The following is a 22,217-nucleotide window of genomic DNA, read 5'->3' as shown; positions in this document are numbered from 1 at the left end:
AAGTTTGTTCTTTATTATTACAAGCTAAGAAATGACATATTTAAGATCCATTAGATGTTGTGAATAAATCTGTGAACATCGTACTGAGAGATTATACAGTCAGGTCCAATACTTGCAACTTGACTTGTTTTCCATATTTGGATTATTTATTTTCTTTTTTTGTTGTTGTTTTTTATATGTTGACTAGAAACCTCAAACAGTGCAAACATGAATTATAGATGTATAGAAACGTACAAATGTACACATCAGGACAGCTTTATCACATCAAAATTAGGAAACAATATTTCAGCTCTTAGTGTCATGATATATCAATGATCTGAAATACATAAAACTTGCAGGTTAACTAAACATAATTGCAAATTTATAGATGCTTAACTGACAAGAAAAATTTTCTTTTGCATACATAGATGTACTTTACAAAAAGGTATACATACAATGTGCATACCATCTTCCACTGGCTTTGATCAATAAGTTACCAGTAGAGTTAATCTCGGGTCACAAAGCTTATTAGTGGCAGTGTCAAGACTCAAACCCAGACCTCCTGACTGAGGAACCAGGACCTTATAAATATTTTTTTTGTTAATAATATATTTTAGTACCCAAATGTATATTATTAAAATTTATCATTATGGAATAAATGATTCTCTTTGCTCTAAAATAACACAAGATATTTTTCATTCAACATTACCAAATGCTGGGCCAAATATCAAACGCCAGTCTAGGGTGTAAATTAAACTAAAAAAGCTCTTCATCAAGTATTGTGGGACAATTTTGCCTTTTCATTTGCTGTGTTTAAGATTTTTTTTTTTTTTTTGAGGGTACTAAGATGGCTTTCCCATAACTGCTAGGACTTAGAAATCCTAAACATGATACAGTTAAAGGTTTTATTTTTTCAGCGCTTTAAGGCAAGTTGCCTTGCAAAAATAATCTTTTGAAATAAACAAATAAACAAAATATGTGTGTTCTCGCTGTTTTTTTGTAGGCATAATGAAACACTTGGCATTTTTTAATTTTACTTTTTATTTTCTTTTAGTGAACTGTGTCAGTACTAACTTAATTTACAGTGATTTTTCTTGTAGTCAGTGTCTAAAGTTTGCAAAAACTGATCCCTAATGTATGTATCATAGCCTAATTTGCGTCTCAACTTGTGATACATTCCACCTATAAGATTTGTCACACAGTATTTTCTGATATAGTTAACAATGTCATTTAGATTAAATTTTAGTTGCAACTGTGTGCTTATTATTGCCAAGAAACTTACAGAGAAGAGTGGCACTTGGTGATAGCTTAGCTATATTTAACTTTTCACAAGTGAAAACTTGTTACTAAACAATGTTTAGTAAATTCATTTTCTGGGATTCTGCAGTTGCTATTTCAAGTGATAGGTGATGTTGAAAGGGAAGTTCTAGTTGAAAATTCAGTTAAAAGTTTCCGTGTAGAACTCTACTTGTTGTCAGTTCAACAGTCCAAACCAACCTCTCAGTTTAAGGCTGATATTGTCTAACAATAAATAATTTCTATGACTAAGATACTTAGTTTCACTGAAAATGAAACACATTTTCAGATTCCTTCAGTTATCTTTAACGTTAAAATAGTTACTCAATTTAGGTGTTTGCTTATCTTATGAAGCTTCAAAAGTTGCATTATGATCACAAAATGACAGTTAAAGACCTGTGAAGGGTCTTTTTTTGGTTTGTCTGTTCTTTTGAGTCATGCACAGAAAACACAACCCCCTGCTTTGAATATCGGGTAATAACTTGACCACGTACCAGGAAAACTTGTACTGGTAAAGCATGCATATTAAGCATTAGCTTTTGTTGATTCATGTTTCTCTAGATAGAGCATAGATATTAAAGCCAGTTTTCTTTCTACCTCTCTCATTTCTCAAATAATTTTGTTTGACCTGCAGTTAAACAAAAATTTCTATCAATTGTCTTCTTAGCAAAAGCATATATGTTCTCCTTGGTGACATGGTGTTGTTTCAGTTCAGTGTAAATACAGGAGTTTTCTATGCTTCCAGTGACATTTAGCTAATTATATTTGAATGCATTTTTTTTCATATTTATAGTCTGAACAACAACTAGACTTAGCAAATTCACAAAGCTTTTAATTCTGCATTACATCTACAGTCTAAAAACTGTTCTCACTAGGAGATAAAAAGCTAACCTTTTCTTACTGTTTCCAGAAATTATTAAGCACTTAAGTCATAATATTATTCACTCATAGTAATTACTTTCAGTCTTTCTTGGATCCTAGAAAAGGAATCTTAACTCAGATAACTTCCCATATGTAGAAGACCTAAAACAGAAACTAAAAGTTTGGTTCGGGAATAAGAAAAAAAACAAAACAAAACAAAAACAAAAACAAAAAACCCAGAGTCACTAAAGTTTACCTCTTTTACTTTTTACTTTGTAAAATAGCGAATTCTGAGTTTTGCCTAAACTTTTTGTGTTTTTATATTTTGATTAGTCTATGTGAGTTGGTAGTCATTTTTGTTTTGAAATCACTTTTACTATTTTTACTGCTTCAATTGAAAAAAATACTGGCGAGCCTATAACAACATTGGAAAAACACGTAATTAAAATCTGCATTTAGTAATTATTTATCTTATTAAGCATTAGTTTCTTCTAAGAGTTAGACAACATGATGTCTTTCAAAACTTTGCTTAACTCTTATAGTTCCCCTTTTAAATCATTTTTCCCTAAGAGTAAATAAAGTAAAGAGATATAATTATACTCAGGAACTTTTTTTTTTTTTTTTGAGACAGAGTCTCACTCTGCCGCCCAGGCTGGAGTGCAGTGGCGCGATCTCGGCTCGCTGCAAGCTCCGCCTCCAGGGTTCACGCCATTCTCCTGGCTCAGCCTCCCGAGTAGCTGGGACTACAGGCGCCCATCACTACGCCCGGCTAATTTTTTTTGTATTTTTAGTACAGTCGGGGTTTCACTGTGTTAGCCAGGATGGTCTCGATCTCCTGACCTAGTGATCTGCCCGCCTCAGCCTCCCAAAGTGCTGGGATTACAGGCGTGAGCCACCGCGCCTGGCTATACTCAGGAACTTAAAAGACATGTTTTACATTATTTTTGCAACTAACTTGTCTGTAACACAGCAAAGGTGCTGTTATTGGAAAGTCCCTTTTGATGTTAGTTGACTAGCATGTAAGTGTTAACTTTTTTGACCAAATAAGATAGATTTTCCCGTTTGGATTTCCAAGCTACAGAGTCTTTTTTCACACCAGGACCACTAATCTACTCGCTGTAAGCTTGCAAACATGTCACTTCTTAGTAGTGTATATCTTCAAATAGCTCTACAGCAACCCATTTAAATTATATTCAAAGAAAAACGATAACACCATCTAGCTTGATGATTTAACCACATCCGTGTAGTCTCTATTTTAGAGCCAGCCTTGTCATTTACACAGGAAATGAGAAATTTCTGTTGAAGTACAGGTGTCAGATATTAATTATTCACCAGACAAATAAGTGGTACTCAATAAATATATACAAAAGTCTCTGCATATTGACACTTTTGGTGCTAGTTGTTAACTTTTGTGAAAAATCATTAAGTGCTTGACATAAACACTTTTGCAGTTTCTATAATACATAAGCCCTAAGGTTTCTTATTTAAAATATAATTACCTTCTTATATAACCTGGACTTTGCTAAGCTAAACTGTTATGGTGTGTCAGTGGTATTTCTATCAAATTTTGTGATTTCATTTGTAGAGTATTATATAGGCTTTCCTGTACAAACTCTACTGCTTTTAACCTGATATTCAGAATATTTGGGAAAAAATCATAAAATTATTTTTTCAACTAGCTGATGGACATATTTCTTGTTTATAAAATCAGAGCAGAGTTTTTCAATCACTTGGTTTTCTAATTAGAACAAATATTAAACTGGAACCTATTTAGAGCAAATACAAATAAAGACAACAAAAGAAAAGATATGAGTTACTTTCCTCCCTTCTTTGCTAATCATGCTTATGCCTTCTGAGTTAGAGAATTACTCTTTTGATGGAGTCAAGGGATGAGGTTATATTCTGCTCTCAGTAATAAAATTTACTAATTGTAATGAACTTAAAAAGTAAAAGCACTAGAGGAAACAATGTGTCCATCATATCTTAAATGTTAAAATAATGCCATTATTGTTATTACTTTGAAAATATAAGCTTGCACTAATAGCACTTTAGTAAATAATATCCAATTTCCAACCTAGGTGTAGAGTTTTCTTAAATTGTTTCTTGCTGTTATTATGTTGTATATTCCCTATTATGTTGGATACCCCTAGAATCAAACAATTCCAGACTTTTGTAGACCAGGTTCATAATTTGAGCTAAACACAACCCCCTGCTTTGAATATCAGGTAATAACTTGACCACATAGTAGGAAAACTTGTACTGGTAAAGCATGCATATTAAGCATTAGATTTTGTTGATTCATGTTTCTCTAGAGCTGAGATGTTAAAGCCATATATATATATGTGTGTGTGTGTGTATATATATGTATATGTATATATACACATATGTGTGTGTGTGTGTGTGTATATATATATACACTTTTTTTTCCTTAAAACCTACTAGGGTCCCGGACTCTTCCCTTCTTGTTAGTTCCAGGTATAAATAACCTCATCCAGTGATTTCTTCTGCTCACTGTTCTTAAGCCTTCGAACTCTCCTCTAAGTACTCTGACCTATCCTTCCCTCCTCTCAATTTAATGGCAGCTACCCTTAAGTCATTTGAATCTATGGACTTATATGGGAAGGCAATATCCCTTTTGCTGCCGGGATGGCTCCAATTTATAGTGGTATCTCTTGCTGATTGGGGTTACAGAAACATTTAAAAGGTCCCAATCAATAGACTCTCACACAGTTCAGATTACAGGCACTGCTAGATATGTATTCTCTTTTATCTCAGCCTGCAAGTTAGTTGGCTATTTTGTGCCTGACTTCACCTCTTTTAGTGCCTTGCTAAAAGGAGAAACTAACATAAACCAACATACAGACACATTTTAAACAATTATCTAAGAACAACATATTCATTAGATGTATGGCACAACTTCCCAATTATTGCAGACAGCATTTGTATCAGGTGCTTTTCTATATCATGCCAAGGATCATCAGTTCTCCAGCCAGCCATATATATGTATAGTATAATAATTATACATATATAGGATGTATATATATGTGGGTATATATATTAAAAAAATCATTTTCCATCATCTACCTAAGCATATGCATATATTTATGTTCATGTAGCTCTCAATCTATTATCAATTTATATATTAGGTATGGGTTGGCTAAGTATCGACCAAAAAAGTAACTTTAAAATTTAGTGGCCAAACAAGTAGGAAATTTCTTTATTTCTCACATAAACTCACATGATCCACTCATATCCTATTTAATTAAGAAAACTAACTTGCATGACCCAGCTGAGCTCTACTTGGGTTTTGAGACTTGATGAGCATCCATGTGACCAGGTAAAACTTAGAAGGTTCAAATATTAGAAGGAAAAAGAGAAGAAAGGAAACTAAGGAACAATTAGCTACCTCTGCCACACACAGTCCAATGTTCTATCTATTCATTTTGTCTTTGAAGTATCCATCTTACTTCCTGGACTCTTGATCTTAGAGAAAAAGTTGCATATATATTTATTGCTATAGTTTTAATTCTTCTTTAGATAATTATAATATACATATCATATGTATAAATGTATATAAGTTTGAGAAGTTCATTCCTTTTAATAGCATTAACTGTGACACAGTCAAAAACAATCTCAAATTATTTCTCTCCACCTTAACTAGATGATATTAAACAACATTTATGACTATCAAAATAGGCTGAAGCTAGCAGAATAACTATTCAAAGTCAAGTCATGGCAACTGTGTTCTACTTAATATACCAATTTTTCTATATATTTTGATAATTGGAGTACTTTTTATAACTCCACAAATAGATGTATATACTATATCTATGTACACAGTCATGAAGAATCTGTGCAAATGATTTTTAAAATTTTATTTCTTATAGAATTGACTTAATTCATTGGTTTAATCACCACCTAAGATTCATAGCTTACCGATTTGGTAATCTAAGATTAATAGTTTGCCAATTTGTATTTTTTCTTATGTTACTTTTTAAATGACACCACCAGTTCTTGGATATGCCGATGGTAATATAAAAACTTTGCTTGTATTTCAAACACAGGAAGAACATACTTCGTTTCTTAGATGCAGAACGAGATGTCTCAGTGGTCAAGAGCAGTTTTAAGCCTGGTGATGTCATACACTATGTGCTTGATAGGCGCCGGACACTAAATATTTCTCATGATCTACATAGCCTCCTACCTGAAGTTTCACCAATGAAGAATCGCAGGTTTAAGACCTGTGCTGTTGTTGGAAATTCTGGCATTCTGCTAGACAGTGAATGTGGAAAGGAGATTGACAGTCACAATTTTGTAATAAGGTGAGTTTTCTTCTGTTTTTTGAGATTGTAAGTTTTTCAAAGACATTTTACTTGGGGATGGAAAACTGTTAGAAAATTTTAAAGTACTACTAAAAGCTCAAACAAATATTTGTCTATGATATCCTTTTCTGTGTAACATTTAAATTACATTTACCCTGGAAGAGAATATTATAATTATTGCATAGTTGAAAGATAAAGTGATCTCGTCACAGCAACAAGATTCACACAGCTTTTTTTGGTGAGGGGAGAGGCAAATGGCAATTTTATTAAACTTAATATTCCACACAAACTTTTTTCTTAGTATCTCTTCTTCATATTCTATAGTTTTGTGTGATTGTATTTGGTGTATAAAGATTATCAATATTACTATGGAATGATGTAATAGATTTATGTTAATGTTACTTTTTATTAATAATTATCTAAGAGATAGTAAGAACATAGTTTAACAAGTTTATATTTGATATCCTGAGCCATATTTCTTTAATTTCTCTTTATATGTGATATTTGTATATGTTAGTATATTTGAGTTTTATAGTTTTCTTACATAATTAAGCATGCATGCTTGTTTTTCATTAATGGTTAAAAGACATTTGATGAATTGTGTGTTTGATTAATCTATTAACTGAAAAAACTCAACAGTAGAAATAGAATTATAATCACATCATAAATGTAAGCAGTTTTTAATGGTCAATTTTTATATCTGTACAGTTTTTTTGGATTGTTTTAGTTCCTTAGAAAAATTAGCTAAATGAATGAAACATGGATATTGAAATATGAAATAGTACAATTTAAAGATGGAAGAAAAGTATGCTGAGTTGACATGTTGAAAAACACAATCTCTTGAAGATATGCTGGAATACATTATTTTTGAATATTTTGAATATTTTTTGAATATTTTTGAAATAAAGTCTTAAAAGGAAAGATAACTAATTATGTATGTATTAAATCATAAATAGGCAACTACTTAAAAAAAAAAAGTCATGAAAAATCACACCCAAGCATTATCAAGTGAAGAAAATGCATAACAGCAAATAAAACTGCAAACATTTTTCCTTATTTTCCCTTTTCTCTCTTGGGTGCAGGGTCAGAGATTAATGTGAAATCAATTTGGCCTTTTAAAACTTGAACTCTTACACTAATTAGACTATGAGAGAAACCTTGTGAACAAGTAGATATAAACAAAGACAATTGTATAGAAAGAGGATGTAAAAAATTTGATGAGGGAATGGCAATGGAAGTGGAAATCAGGAGCTTCAAATGTTGAAGTCTATGCAAAGTATACCTGTGAAAAAATGTAAGGCCTCTAGAATTTCTGATGTGACTAAATCATAAGGCAGGTAAAATAAAGAAGTAACGATGTCAAGGCATAATCAAAATTGTTGCAATGTAAGGATTTCAGCAATCACAACAGGGAATTTTGAAAGGTGATAATACTGAAGGAAAATAGAGTCTAAATGACTTCTTATTTCTGCATCCCTCTAAACTTTGACACTGGGGGCCAAGTTGTTAGATTTAGCCCCAGCTGTGACTCCGAAATGAAGACTGCTTTTACATGTGGGTAATGTTAGAGGCCTGATGACAGTAGTCCCCAAAGTTTACTTCATTTCCTTATTGCTTCCTGATCTGGCTTTGTTACTCCAGTTTCTATTGACTGGGATTTTGCATTATTCCAGTTCCTAAACTACTGAGTTCTTATCTCATGTGGAATTGTGTGTCCAATAAATAGGTTCCTACACTCTTTCTCTGTCTTAAGAGTGGCTGGTGACCAACCTTGCTTTATACTACCACCTTTCATTTTCACTTTTCCTGCCTTCAATTTTCTAGAAGTTATACAGCCTGCACTATATCTCACTTCCCTGTAATTGGCTATGGCAAGCCTATAGGTTTCCAGATTTCTGGGATGTGGTCAACCTGTGAATAAAATTCTGATCTCAAAAAATCTTTCTGTCCACCCCTCTTATTCTAAAATTGAAGACTATTTTCTCTTTCACTGGCCAAGCAACAACTGGCCACTTGATAGTATTGCTTTCACAATTCTACTATGGACTACTGGGCATTTAGATCACTACTAAGCTACTCTGGTGCTACTTCAGCAAAATGCCTAGAACTTGATATTGTACATATACTTTCTCTTCCTTTTATGTTTTAGGCACATAATTTCATGCCTACTTTTTAGACTTAAAACCCTATAATCTGCCGTATATTAATGCACTCCAACTTCAATTTGGAATATTCTTTGATCATTCCTATAGTAACCCAACTCCAGTGATGTTCAGTAAACTGGTTTAACTGTTTTTACCCCATATTCTGTGACTCCTAGATTCTTTATCTACCTTATTACTAACTATCAGATGAATTTGAATGTCTGTTCTTAGTTTCTTGTCCTCTATTGTCAATCAACAGATCTACTTTTCTAGCAGAATATCATTAGCACTTCCTTAAGTGGTCCGTTTTCATGCTGTTTATAAGGGCATACCTGAGACTGGGAAGAAAAAGAGGTTGAATTGGACTTACAGTTCCACATGGCTGGGAGGCTTCAGAATCATGGTGGGAGGTAAAAGGCACTTCTTACATGGCAGCAGCAAGAGAAAATGAGGGAGATGCAAAAGCAGAAACCCATGATAAATCCATCAGATCTCGTAAGACTTGTTCACTACCATGAGAACAGTATGGGGAAAATTGTCCCCATTATTCAAATTATCTCCCACCAGTCTCTCCTACAATACATGGGGATTAAGGGAGTACAATTTGAGATGAGATTTAGGTGGGGACACAGCCAAACCATATCATTCCACCCCAGCCCCTCCAAATCTCATGTCCTCACATTTCAAAACCAGTCATGCCTTCCCAACAGTACCTCAAAGTCTTGACTCATTTCAGAATTAACCCAAGAGTCCACAGTCCAAAGTTCCATCTGAGACAAGGCAAGTCCCTTATGCCTATGAGCCTGTAAAATCAAAAGCAAACTAGTTCCTAGATACGATGGGAGTACAGTTATTGAGTAAATACAGCCATTCTAAATGGGAGAAATTGGCCAAAGCAAAAAGGTTACAGGTCCCATGCCAGTCCAAAATCCAGTGGGGCAGTCAAATTTTAAAGCTCCAAAATGATCTCTTTTGATGCCAGGTCTCACGTCTAGGTCACGCTGATGCAAGAGAGGGTTTCCCATGGTCTTGGGCAGCTCAGTCCCTGTGACTTTGCAGGATATACCTTCCCATCTAGTTTCTTTCACGTGCTAGCATTGAGTGCAGTTTTTCCAGGCAAAGGGTGCAAGCTGTCTGTGGATCTACCATTCTGGGGTCTGAAGGATGGTGGCCCTCTTCTCACAGCTCTGCTAGGCAGTGCCCCAGTAGCGATTGTGTAGGGGGGTGCTCCAGCCTCACATTTCCCTTTCACACTGCCCTTGCAGAGGTTATCTATGAGCACCCCGTCCCTGCAGCAAACTTCTGCCTAGGCATCTAGGCATTTCCATACATTTTCAGAAATCTAGGCCCAGGTTCCCAAACCCGAATTCTTCAGTTCTGTGCACTCACAGGCTCAACACCAAACGGGAGCTGCAAAGGCTTGGGGCTTACACCCTCTGAAGCCACAGCCTGAGCTCTACATTGGCCCCTTTCAGCCATGGCTGGAGCAGCTGGGATGCAGTGCACCAACTCCCTAGGCTGCGTACAGGGATCCTAGGCCCAGCCCATGATACCATTTTCTCCTAGGTCTCCAGGTCTGTGATGGGAGGGGCTGCTGTGAAGACCTCTGACATGCCTTGGAGACATTTTCCCCATTGTCTTAGGGATTAACATTCGGCTCCTCATTACTTATGAAAAACTCTGCAACCAGCTTGAATTTCTCCCCAGAAAATGGGTTTTTCTTTTCCATCACATTGTCAGGCTGCAAATTTTCCTAACTTTTATTTTATTCAGTTTCCCTTATAAAACTGAGTGCCTTTAACACCACCCAAGTCACCTCTTGAATGCTTTACTGCTTAGAAATTTCTTCTGCCAGATACCCTAAATCATTTCTCTCAAGTTCAAAGTTCCACGAATCTCTAGGGCAAGGGCAAAATGCCACCAGTCTTTTTGCTAAGACATAAAAAGAGTCACCTTTGCTCCAGTTCCCAACAAGTTCCTCATCTCCATCTGAGACCACCTCAGCCTGGACTTTATTATCCATATTGCTATCAGGCTTTTTGTCAATGCCATTCCACAAGTCTCTAGGAAGTTTCAAACTTTCCCACATTTTCCTGTCTTGTTCTGAGCCCTCCAGACTGTTCCAACCTCTGCCTGTTACACAGTTCCAAAGTAGCTTTCACATTTTGGGGTATTTTTTTCAGAAACACCTCACTCTACTGGTACTAATTTACTGTATTAGTTTGTATTCATGCTGCTGATAAAGACATACCTGAGACTGGGAAGAAAAAGAGGTCTAATTGGACTTACAATTCCACATGGCTGGAGAGACCTCAGAATCATGGCGGGAGGTGGAGGTAAAAGGCCCTTCTTACATGATGGCGGCAAGAAAAACTGGGGAAGATGCAAAAGCAGAAACCCCTGATAAAACCATCAGATCTCATGAGACTTGCTCACTACCATGAGAACATTGTGGGTGGAACCATCCCCATGATTCAAATTATCTACCACCAGGACCCTCCAACAATACATGGGAATTATGGGACTACTATTCAAGATGAGATTTGGGTGGGGACCCAGCTAAACTATATCAAGTGAGAACCTCATGGGGTCAACAGCTGTATTTTGACCTTATACTTTTTCTGCGTGCAATGTGTGCTTTACTTTCTTTCAAATTTCATGAGTATTATAAAATATATATACATCCAAACTTTAAAAGGTAAAATTCCTTGCCTAGATTACTAGTAATATTAACTAGTGTGAAAAAAATTCTTTTAAAGCTTTGAGAATAATGTTGAAATAGTTAACAAACTAGAATTTTCTCTTATTGGTAGTTTCCAGGCACTTTCTCTTCCCAGAGAACAGATGACCTCAGATGAACTAAAATGAGAGGTATTATATAAGAATATACGCCACACAAAATACTAACTTTCTCAATTCAAAGTAGACTTATCTCTATACTTTGTAATACAAGAGTTCTTTGACAATTCAAACAGAGTTGATAAACTTAAAAAACAAGACAGGCTTGCTGTAGTTTTAATTTATATTTTTGACTTTGGAACATCACCATGGATTTTTCAAACACATTTCTGTAAATCTACAACCTACTTCAGTCTACCTCCCACTGTTGGTGACTTTCCTACATGAGTCTTACCTGCATACAAAATCAGAAATTTTAGAGTGGAGCAAGAATCTGCATCTTTGAAAAGCATATATATGGGGAGTTGACACTTAATTCACTATAAGGTAGAAGTTTAGTGAATGTAGATATATGTGTTTTATGTATATCTAACTCACATAACTAAGTCTTAGAGTGTCAGATTCATATACACACCCACAGGCACATACAAATATCATATTTAATTATTGTATGGTAAATATGAATGAGAAAAATTGATATTAGTATAAAAGTGCCTTGACACCCTTTTCTTCTTAGCGTTATATCACCAATTAATCAGCAAATTCTATAGATATTACCTTCAAAATAAATCAGGAGTCAAATGATTTCTCATAACGTCCACTGCTGTCACCCTGGTAAAAGCCAACATCATCTCTTGATTAGAACTCTCCAATAGTTCCCTAACTGATGTCCCTGGTTGCATTCTTGCTTCCTGTCCCCAAAGCCAAAGTCACTCTTTATCATAAAGCAGCTTCTTACCACACTCTATAAAGTACTAATATCTTTCCAGTAACAATAAATGAGGTAATCTGAAGCTTCAGGGACAGACGATGTTCCTGCCAGTCATTTTCCCTGAAACCCTCTTTCCCACATACCTATGGGTGGTTTTACCCCCGATTTGGGGGAAAGGATGAGGGTCTATGCTTGTACAGAATATCCTCTGCAAGTCTTCCCTGACTGTAATATCAGAAACACCCGCTACCACTATCACCATCTTTCTCACTATCTCTTTACCCTTCCATTTATGTATTTATTTTTGCATTGTATGTTTATTTCTTTATTGTTTATCTTTTCAACTAGAATATGCAAGACAAGTTTTGCCTGCATTTAATCATTTTTTAATCTCAGACCCTGGCGAAGAGTCTGACATATTTATATATTCCATAAATATTTGCTAGAGGTAAGCGAGAAGGCATGTAGTAAGAAAGAAAGGAAGAAAGGGAGGGAAGGAGGAAGGAAGTAAAGGAGAGAGGGAGGGAGAGGAGCGAGAAAAGTGTTCTATCAAGGTCTTCCATCATCCATTCCACCTTGCATGAATGATAATCCCTTATATAATCTTCAGTATTACCATAATAATGTACTTGGTTGTCTGGGATGAGTGGCTGTCACATCATCTCATCCAAAACTACAGCTCATCTAGTCATCATCTCCTCTACAACCTTAGGCGACCAAGTTTCAGAGCAGGATGCAAATTCTTCCTACAGTAAATGCAGAAGCTATCTTACTCTGTCTTTCATGGAGTAATATATATTGGGTATCTGTTGCTTGCCTTTTAGCCCACCATCTCACCAAGCAAAACATGAGGATCTCTGCTTTGCGTGCCTCTTCATTTTCTCGTATTAACATATTTTTAAACTTACAGTATACAGTTATAATTCCAAATATGTAGAATGTATTTTATGAAACAATTGGCATGAAGTTGAATTTACGTAAACTCAGTGTCTTACAACCTAGAGAAATGCTGTAGGGTAGAGGCTACTTTACATGTGCACATCTGAAACCTTTCTGTAACTAGTTTTGTTTTTCTAAATTATTGTCATCTCTATTATATTATTCCTTTAAAGACACAACATCTCTCTTATTTCTTTAAAGATAAAACATTCCTTTATATTATATTTAAAGATGATAATAAACTTGGGGGCAAATATATTGGGCTATATAAATTCAAAATTTATGAGTTTAACTTTCAAGAAAAAATTCTAAACCTTTCTCTATAAACTTGCAATGTAGAAATGAGTTGAATAGCCATAAAACTTACTGATTTGTGCTTGAAAATTAGTAAATAGCAGAGTACACTTAGAACTAGGAGTTTAGGAGTCTCTTGATATTTTTAGCAGCTATGATTATTTTAAAAAAACTATTTAATAAGAACTAAATAGTGACCAGTTCAAGTTCGTAATTGTATTCTGGACTTATCAAGAAGTATAGAAAGGTAAAGATAAGCATCTTAATGAAGGCACAGAAATTATCACCGTAACCATTTTTATTTTTTCTATATTTTTACTGCTTTCCAAAAATAGAGGTTAGAATGTTGTAGATTGAATTATTTGCTAGGGCTATACTGTCTTTCACAGAGTAAGGGATTACAGATTTGGCATCTGTTGTTTGCATTTTGCCTCACCATCTCACCAAGCAAAACATGTGATACTGCCTACCACATAATCTAATCTACAATATTCTACAACAAAATTTCTGATTTACCACAAAAAAATCAGATTTTCTAATGAACATTTTCGAATGTATCTACATTTTAGAAACAATATCTACAGAAAAATCATCTTTTGTTACTTAATAGCTAGCTGAGAAATTCATTCCCTTGAGTTTAATTTTATCATTTTATTATGAAATTGTATGTGATCACTTACTGTATTCTACAGTGTTTAATTGTGGAGATATTTGAAAACTTTTCTCAGTACCTATGAGCTGAAAAATATATTCCTTTATTGTAGGAAGCAATAAGCAAAACACTGATAGTTGGTCATTATTAAGTAGTTGGTGTTTGTATCAAAGTTCAATTAGCACGTAAGAGTCATCATTACGAACAAAAAATGAGCAAAAGTAATGCCTGGGAATAAAAACTTTGCAGTCCGGCACAGTGGCTCATGTCTGTAATCCCAGAACTTTGGGAGGCTGAGGTAGGCGGATCACCTGAGGTCAGGAGTTCGAGACCAACCTCAGCCTGACCAACATGGAGAAATCATATCTCTTCTAAAAATACAAAATTAGCTAGGTGTGTTGGTGCATGCCCGTAATCCTAGCTACTTGGGAGGCTGAGGTAGGAGAATCTCTTGAACCCGGGAGACTGATGCTGCGATCAGAGATCACTCCCTTGCACCCTTGTACTCCAGCCTAGGTAACAAGAGTGAAACTCCATTAAAAAATAAATAAATAACTTTGTCACTTCTGAATAAAGATTGTCACTTCTTGCCAAGAGGCATGCAACCTCATTTTTCTCATTTTATTTATTAGGCCACTCCTAAGAATATATTCTTCAAACCATCAAGCCGAAAAATGAGGTGCTATATCTGGCAATATTAATGATGAACCAAACTGTCCCAGTGCCTAAACTCCCTGTAAGTTAGATCCTTTTCAAAGGTTCATTAATAGTCATCTGAATATCTGAAATCAAGTCATTATTTGAGGCATAGTAAAGAAGGAAGAGTAAAACAGAATCCAATGCCAACCAGTTTTCCCAAAGACAGAAGTTAATTTCAGCTCACAAATGCCAATTTGTAATTGATAGCTGGGGAGTGTGACCGTAAGTAATTTAAATATAGAGTATATGAAACAAAAATCAGAGACTATTTTGGTAATAATTTTAATAATAGAAGCGCTCCAAAATCACGTGTAAGTGTTCAACCAATAGATTTTGGATTATTTCTTCTGGTACTACCTTTTCCCTTAGTATGATGTCTATTTTCTATTTTGAAGATCATATCGTGCTACCTCTTAACATTCTTAGATTTATAATAACCCTTGAAAATACAAAATTCTAATCTGACTTATGAACATAAACAAACCAGTCACTTCATTGTGGACACAAGATCTTCAATGACCTGTTGTCATACCAGTACAACTCTTGTTCCTCTTGCTGCCTTCTGACTCATTATTTGTGTAACAAATACATTTCCTTCCCCAAGTGTGTGTGTAGCCCTTTGTTACTACAAATGTGTCTCCTCTACCATAGAAGGTACAGAGAATTTTTGCTTCAAATTTAATCAATCCTCATTATTCTTCCTTGAAATAGTTTCCTAGCCACATTGAACTGGTTAAAATTATTACAAAATTTTAGTAATAATTTTTAGGATCTCTAGAATTTTTTATTATCCTGGAGATGTGTATGTATCTGCGTAGCTGTAGACCCAATTGATTCGTTGGATGGTTGGTTTTATAGTCTGTGTTTCCAGTTTTTTGTTTCTTACTTTTCCTTTAACATAGTAAGTTTGTTGAAAGAGAGAGGGAGAGATAAATTATACCTGGTCTACTTGCAGTGGTCACTAATTAGTGCAGTAACTCCTTAAGGCTAAGATTTACCGAGGTATTATACTCAAGTTGACCTCTAACTTTATAAACCAAGATAGTCTCTTAGTGGATGTTTGTATCATTAATTAATCAATTAGGTTAAATAATGGTTTTAGTGGGGTATTTCAAAAAAAGGGAGTCCTGGTCAATATCATTACATGATGCTTAAAGTTAAAACAACAACAACAACAACAACAACAACAACAAAAACAGATAAAAATAGGAAAATAAATTAAAACTCAATTTTCATTGCCTACTGAGTGACTCAACATTGAACTAATTTCTAAAATTTAGATCTCATGTACATATATACCTAAATAACAGAAAAATAATCATAAGAGTAAAATTCTTATTTCTTAACAAAAATGTCTAAAACCAAAATTTACGTAAGAATTTTAAATACACTGCTATCAATGTTTTTATATGTGAAACCCTAAAAACACCTAGTGTTTTTACGAGATTCCTTAAATAGCAAATGCCATGTTTCAAGGAAAGAAGATTGGCTAAGATAGAAAAACAAAGGAAGCCAGTCATTGACTAGGTTAAAGATATCTTCTTGTCCTACAGTCCCCTCTCATAAGAAAGGTTTGTAAAAAATGATAACGTCCTCGTAATATTAAGATTTAATCATATGATTATAGACAAGCAAAATTTTGACAAATTTGGTTGGGCATTGATGTGCCATTTAAAATATACCATTTCTCACCTGCTTGAGAAAACAAGCAAATGGGAGCATAAGAGAAAATATTGTTTTGATATTATTCCTTAGACCTATCTCTTCAAAGATTGATAGGAATTCTGAATACCCTCAATGCGCTATCTTAAAACTGCAGAAAATGATGATTTTCCCCTATGGGATTCTGTACAAAAGAATGTTCATTTACATATATAATTCAATCTCTCATATTCTCTTTTTCATCTCTGGGATAATTTATTTTATCCTTCAAATAACATCTGTATTTCTGGTATTGTTAAGTACAGGGGAGTATAGTTTTAGGCTTTATATATTTGTTTTAATAACCTAATAAGAGAAAAATTCCAATAATCAGTTGACTAATGCTACACTTCTAATATCAATAGTAATGATGTGTGCAGAAGAAGGTAAACTATACGTGATTTTAAAATTGTAAAACACTAAAACACTACTTGATACTACTACTTTTAACATTAGTAAATTTAGGAACCTCTAGAACTAGTTCCCTAAAATTTGTCTCAACCAGAGTCCATTTTAATGAAAAGTCTATCAACTGAAATACATTGGTTGTATATTTTTCTTGTAAATATTTAAAGAGAAAATTACCTTCTGAAAGATAAACATTAAGTTTATTTTATCAAAGGAACTAACACTTGTTACATTATTTTATCTATACAATAACATTTCATGAGTACTAACCAAGAGCCAGTCATGAACAGTGCCCAATTACAGAAATGAACATCTACATTCATTCTTTTTGTTTTTTGCCATGAGGACTTTTCCCATTTATTTTATCTATTAATTTCACGGGACTTTTAAGGTATTAATTAACATGTTAAATACGTTCTTCCAGAGGTCATCCTTAATACAAAACAAAACCTCCTAAAAAGTTATGAAATTAGCTACATTATCTTGCAAGATACTCATATTATGAGTATTCTAATTCAAAGGATCTAGAATTTTACAACAAAGTGATATAAATAAGAATGTAAAACAAAATCTATTATACAAAGTCAAGAGCAAAAAATCAACTCTAGAGAAACTATAACAGCAATGAGATTTCTTATGTTATGTTGTTCAAGAGTATTACATTTATCCTATCTGGTTATACACCACAGAAGATGTCCAGCTACCAATACAATGAATGCATCAAAACATTTGTAATGACTACACCTGAATAGGGGACAAAGTCAAACACAAGCATCTGTTAAACATACGTTTAGCAGTAGAATATTATCTCTAAAAGCACCACGTTGAAAGATTTTCGATCGGAATCTTTAAAAAATGTTTTGAAAATATTATCTTAGGTACACTGGAGAGTGTTTCTTTTTTAATTTATTTTTTATACATTCATTCTTAAAGGACAGCTGGTGCTGTGTGGGGTGAGGAATAATCACTACAATTCAGAGTCTCCAAAGACACATAATACATTTAAAATATTTGACTATGGCCAGGTTTATTATTTCCAATAATGCAGAGGGACTAATAGAATGTTTGAAAGAGAAGTTAAGGTATGCTTCCAATGCTGAATGAGGTGTTCCCACTCAGAACTTTATCTGAAGTCTTTGAGATATTTCAGGATAACTAATTAGGTTACTAATCTTTAGATATCTCACATAATAAATTTTAGGAAGAAATAATTAGTAACTTTAAAGTTTTAGTTAAGTGCCATAAGCTGTCTGACATTCTGCTACACACCAACCAGAACACCGCCAACATCTACATACCTTATATGATTAACTATTAACAGACTTAGTCATCATCATAAGAGGCTGAAAAATATTCAACTGACTAAAACCATGGCGGTTTCTACCGTACCTGTACTGTAGAATACTTTGACCCACTTTGAGATTTTACATACAGTTCATGGGATAGTCTATTACCATATCTGAGCTAAATTTAACTTAAATAACCCTTTTTAATGCCACAAAAAGTGGAATAATGATGAGTAGAATCTTTATTAAGTTAAATAAAAACTGGTAAGCATTAGAAAAATTGTCCAATTGATATAATTTTTTTAATTTTGCACTTGGATTGTCTAATGTGCTAAATACCATATAAACATAGAGATAGATAGACGATAAACAGAGATAACAGATAGAAGCTGGGCACAGTGGCTCATACCTGTTATCCCAGCACTTTGTGAGGCCTAGGTGGGAAGACTGCTTGATTCCAGGAGTTTGAGAACAGCCTTGGCAACATGATGAAACTCCATCTCTACAAAAAATTTAAAAATTAGCCGGGTGTAGTGGTATGTGCCTGTAGTCTCAGCTACTCGGGAGACTGAGGTGAGAGGACCACTTGACCCCAGGAGGTTGAGGCTACAGTGAGCCATGATGGTGTCCTACAAAATCCTTGCCTCAAGTTTACCCCCACCATGTATACTTATTTATCGAAAAGTGTGCTGTAAAATTTCAAGAATTGAGAGTTTGAAAGATTACACATATCATTTATATATCACCGTAGGTAAAGGAACACAAGTTTAGAAAGATTCCCTCATACAATCTGTATAAATTGTCTTTTGAAACTTTTCTTAGGTTCTTTCTCTTTGAGTAGTTTTGAAATTAATGTAATAGTGCCTATCTTCCATTAAGGAATTTAATTTGTTGGTTGTGAAAATTGTTTTGAATTTTGCAAAGCAATCTTTAAAGTGCTTTTAAATTTTTTCTCTAGTTATCTTTCAAGTTTTTACATAATCTACTCTCATGAGTATCTACAAAAAAGCATATTCTAACATTTGTATTAGCTATACTCAATAATTTCACAACAGTGGTTTTCAATTAAAAAATTCATATATTTCCTAACAGTGATTTTGAGTGATGGCAAAGAGCAAAGTCTCATTTCATCGCTCCTAGTCTCCTCTTTCCCCACCTTTGTTGGAAAAGTGGTGGTAAATTCTTTCCTTTCTCTGGGCTAGCTGTGGATTGTAGAAACTCTCAAGCAGCACTTCAGTACTGGTTCCTCACAGAAAAGAAACCTTGTTTCCCCTTGGTAACAAGAAAATCTGGCCCTGCACTGTCTTTGGTGTTACATGGTGGACTCTGAGGGAGGCAATGATTAACAATTGCAATTGGCACCTAATATTCTTTAACCATGAAATACCACTCCTTACTTTGTTTAAACAAAGATGCTAGAGGTAGTGAGTCTTTCTAGAGACAGTTAGTCAGAAATCAATTAAGAGCTACAAAACACTTTCTTTTGCCACTTTTGGCTAATTAGTTGGAATTTCTAACTTAAATTTCTTTATTTACTTATTTCTTTCTGCTTACCTTTTCTCCATTCTGTCTTCTCATCTTCCCTCTAGATTAAATCACTATCTTCTATTTACTCCTTTTTAACTTCTTAACCAACATCTTCAGTCCCTTTCCTGCAACTTTTGCTCTCCTTGACTGCTTTCCTCCTAATTTCTTCTTGGTACATATTTTCTCCTTATAAATCAAAAACAGCAGTAAGATATCAATTGAGAGGGCCACTTAAATGTGTATGTATTTATGTAAGTAAATCCTTGCTACTCAAAGTGTGGTCTTAGATGACCAGCATTATCACCTGGAAGCTTGTTAGAACTACAGAATGTCAGAACTTGCACCTGGTCTGCTGACTCAGCGTGTGCATTTGATTACAGTGCCCAGGTGATTCTTATGTGCATTAAGGTTTGAGATGTGCTGGCCTAAACAATATGCCTTAGGCACGTTGGAGCTCCCACTATGTCTGATTTTTTTTTAGCCTATATCTTTAGGACCTAGCACCAAGAGTGGTACACTAAGGTTGGTCAACAGGTAAAAAATTACAGTTAGACAGTTTTGTCCATTCTCACGTTTCTAATAAGTAAATACCCAAGACTGGGTAATTTATAAAGAAAAGAGTCTTGACTCACAATTCCATATGGTTGGCAGGCCTCAGGAAACTTACAGTAATGGTGGAAAGCACCTCTTCACAGGGTGGCAGGAAAGAATGAGTGCCCAGCAAAGAGGGAAGCCCCTTATAAAACCATCAGATCTCTTGAGAAGTCACTCACTATCACAAGAACAGGATGGAGGAAACTCCCTCCATGAATCAACTATCTCTATCTGGTTCCTCTCATGACACCTGAGGGTTATGAGAACTACAATTCAAGATGAGATTTGAGTTGGGAGACAGCTAAATCCTATCAGACAAAAAGGATACATTATGGTGTCTATTACACAGTAGGATGACTATAGAAAGTTACACTGTATTATATATTTCAAGATAGGTACAAGAAAAATTTTTGAATGTTATCACCAGAAAGAAATGAAAAAAATGTTTAAAGTGATGAATATGGTAATTACTTTGATTTGATTGTTATATAACCTACACATGCATTGAAACGTCACACTGCACCCTTTAAATATATAGGATTATTATGTGTCAATTATAAACAAAAAATAAGGAGTGAATACTTTTTTTAAAAAAAGAATATAACTGCCAAGAAAAACCTGATACATTGAGGTATATATAATGTATTTATTGAATGGATAAATGAATGAGAAAATTAATGTAGGAGTTGAGAAAATTTTGGTTTGTATCTGCTGCCAGAGTTTTTAACACACTGAATTTCAACATTAGTACATAAGAGAAAGCATATATAAAGATAATTTAAAACTTTACAAGAAAATACAGAACTGTGAAGAGTGGTACAGTGAAATGTTCTAAAGATTAGGAATCAGAAAACCTAGGTTCCTATTAATTACTATAAATGTAATATTAGAAAACCATCAGTATTTTCACTGTTCAGTGAGGTCAATAATAATAGGCCTGTTAACAGCAGAGTGATTTTCTCACTTATCAGATGAGAACATAGTAAAGAAAAGCACAAACTGTAAAATGAAACTGATAATGAGTAATGCTTGTTTGAGTTCATTGTCATAGGTAAAACTTAAAATTGGCATTGCATTTTCTAACAGCCATGGCTAAAAGGGAAGCCTGATGACTAGAGATGCAAATTATCATTGTCTGATATGAATAAGAAGACAAACTTTCCCTGGTACAATGCTAGTACAATGCATTTTTATAACTCAATCAATTCTTTATTCTCCACTGGTGGATAATTTACAACAAGCTTTAAATCACCTTCTTGACCTTCTTTGAATGCTAACTCTTTTACAAGAAAATAGACTTTTCTGGAACAGAAAAAATATCTTTTCCTTTTCTACATGTTCACAATGAATGGACTTAAGGCTTTTTAAAATTTTTTTTATTTTTTTATTATACTTCAAGTTCTATGGTACATGTGCACAACGTGCAGGTTTGTTACATATGTATACTTGTGCCATGTTGGTGTCCTGCACCCATCAACTCGTCAGCACCCATCAACTCGTCATTTACATCAGGTATAACTCCCAATGCCATCCTTCCCCCCTCCCCGCTCCCCATAATAGGCCCCGGTATGTGATGTTCCCCTTCCAGAGTCCAGGTAATCTCATTGTTCAGTTCCCACCTATGAGTGAAAACATGCAGTGTTTGGTTTTCTGTTCTTGCGATAGTTTGCTGAGAATGATGGCTTCCAGCTGCATCCATGTCCCTACAAAGGACACGAATTCATCCTTTTTTATGGCTGCATAGTATTCCATGGTGTATATGTGCCATATTTTCTTAATCCAGTCTGTCATTGATGGACATTTGGGATGATTCCAAGTCTTTGCTATTGTGAATAGTGCCACAATAAACATACGTGCGCATGTGTCTTTATAGCAGCATGATTTATAATCCTTTGGGTATATACC

The 22,217-nt window shown here is 34.5% G+C and overlaps 1 protein-coding gene across 1 annotated transcript in view; it reads left to right on the top strand.

The window, feature by feature from the left end:
- The window catches only part of ST8SIA4 (ST8 alpha-N-acetyl-neuraminide alpha-2,8-sialyltransferase 4), a 99,103-nt gene that overhangs the window by 11,037 nt on the left and 65,849 nt on the right, over nucleotides 1-22,217 (top strand). Inside the window, 1 exon segment of the mRNA XM_011964375.1 lies at nucleotides 6,201-6,458. Coding sequence (XP_011819765.1) covers nucleotides 6,201-6,458 — 258 coding nt within the window.

Source organism: Mandrillus leucophaeus, unplaced genomic scaffold (assembly GCF_000951045.1).
Source record: "Mandrillus leucophaeus isolate KB7577 unplaced genomic scaffold, Mleu.le_1.0 Scaffold696, whole genome shotgun sequence".
NCBI classification, from domain to species: domain Eukaryota; kingdom Metazoa; phylum Chordata; class Mammalia; order Primates; family Cercopithecidae; genus Mandrillus; species Mandrillus leucophaeus.
This window is presented reverse-complemented; position numbering and strand designations above follow the sequence as displayed.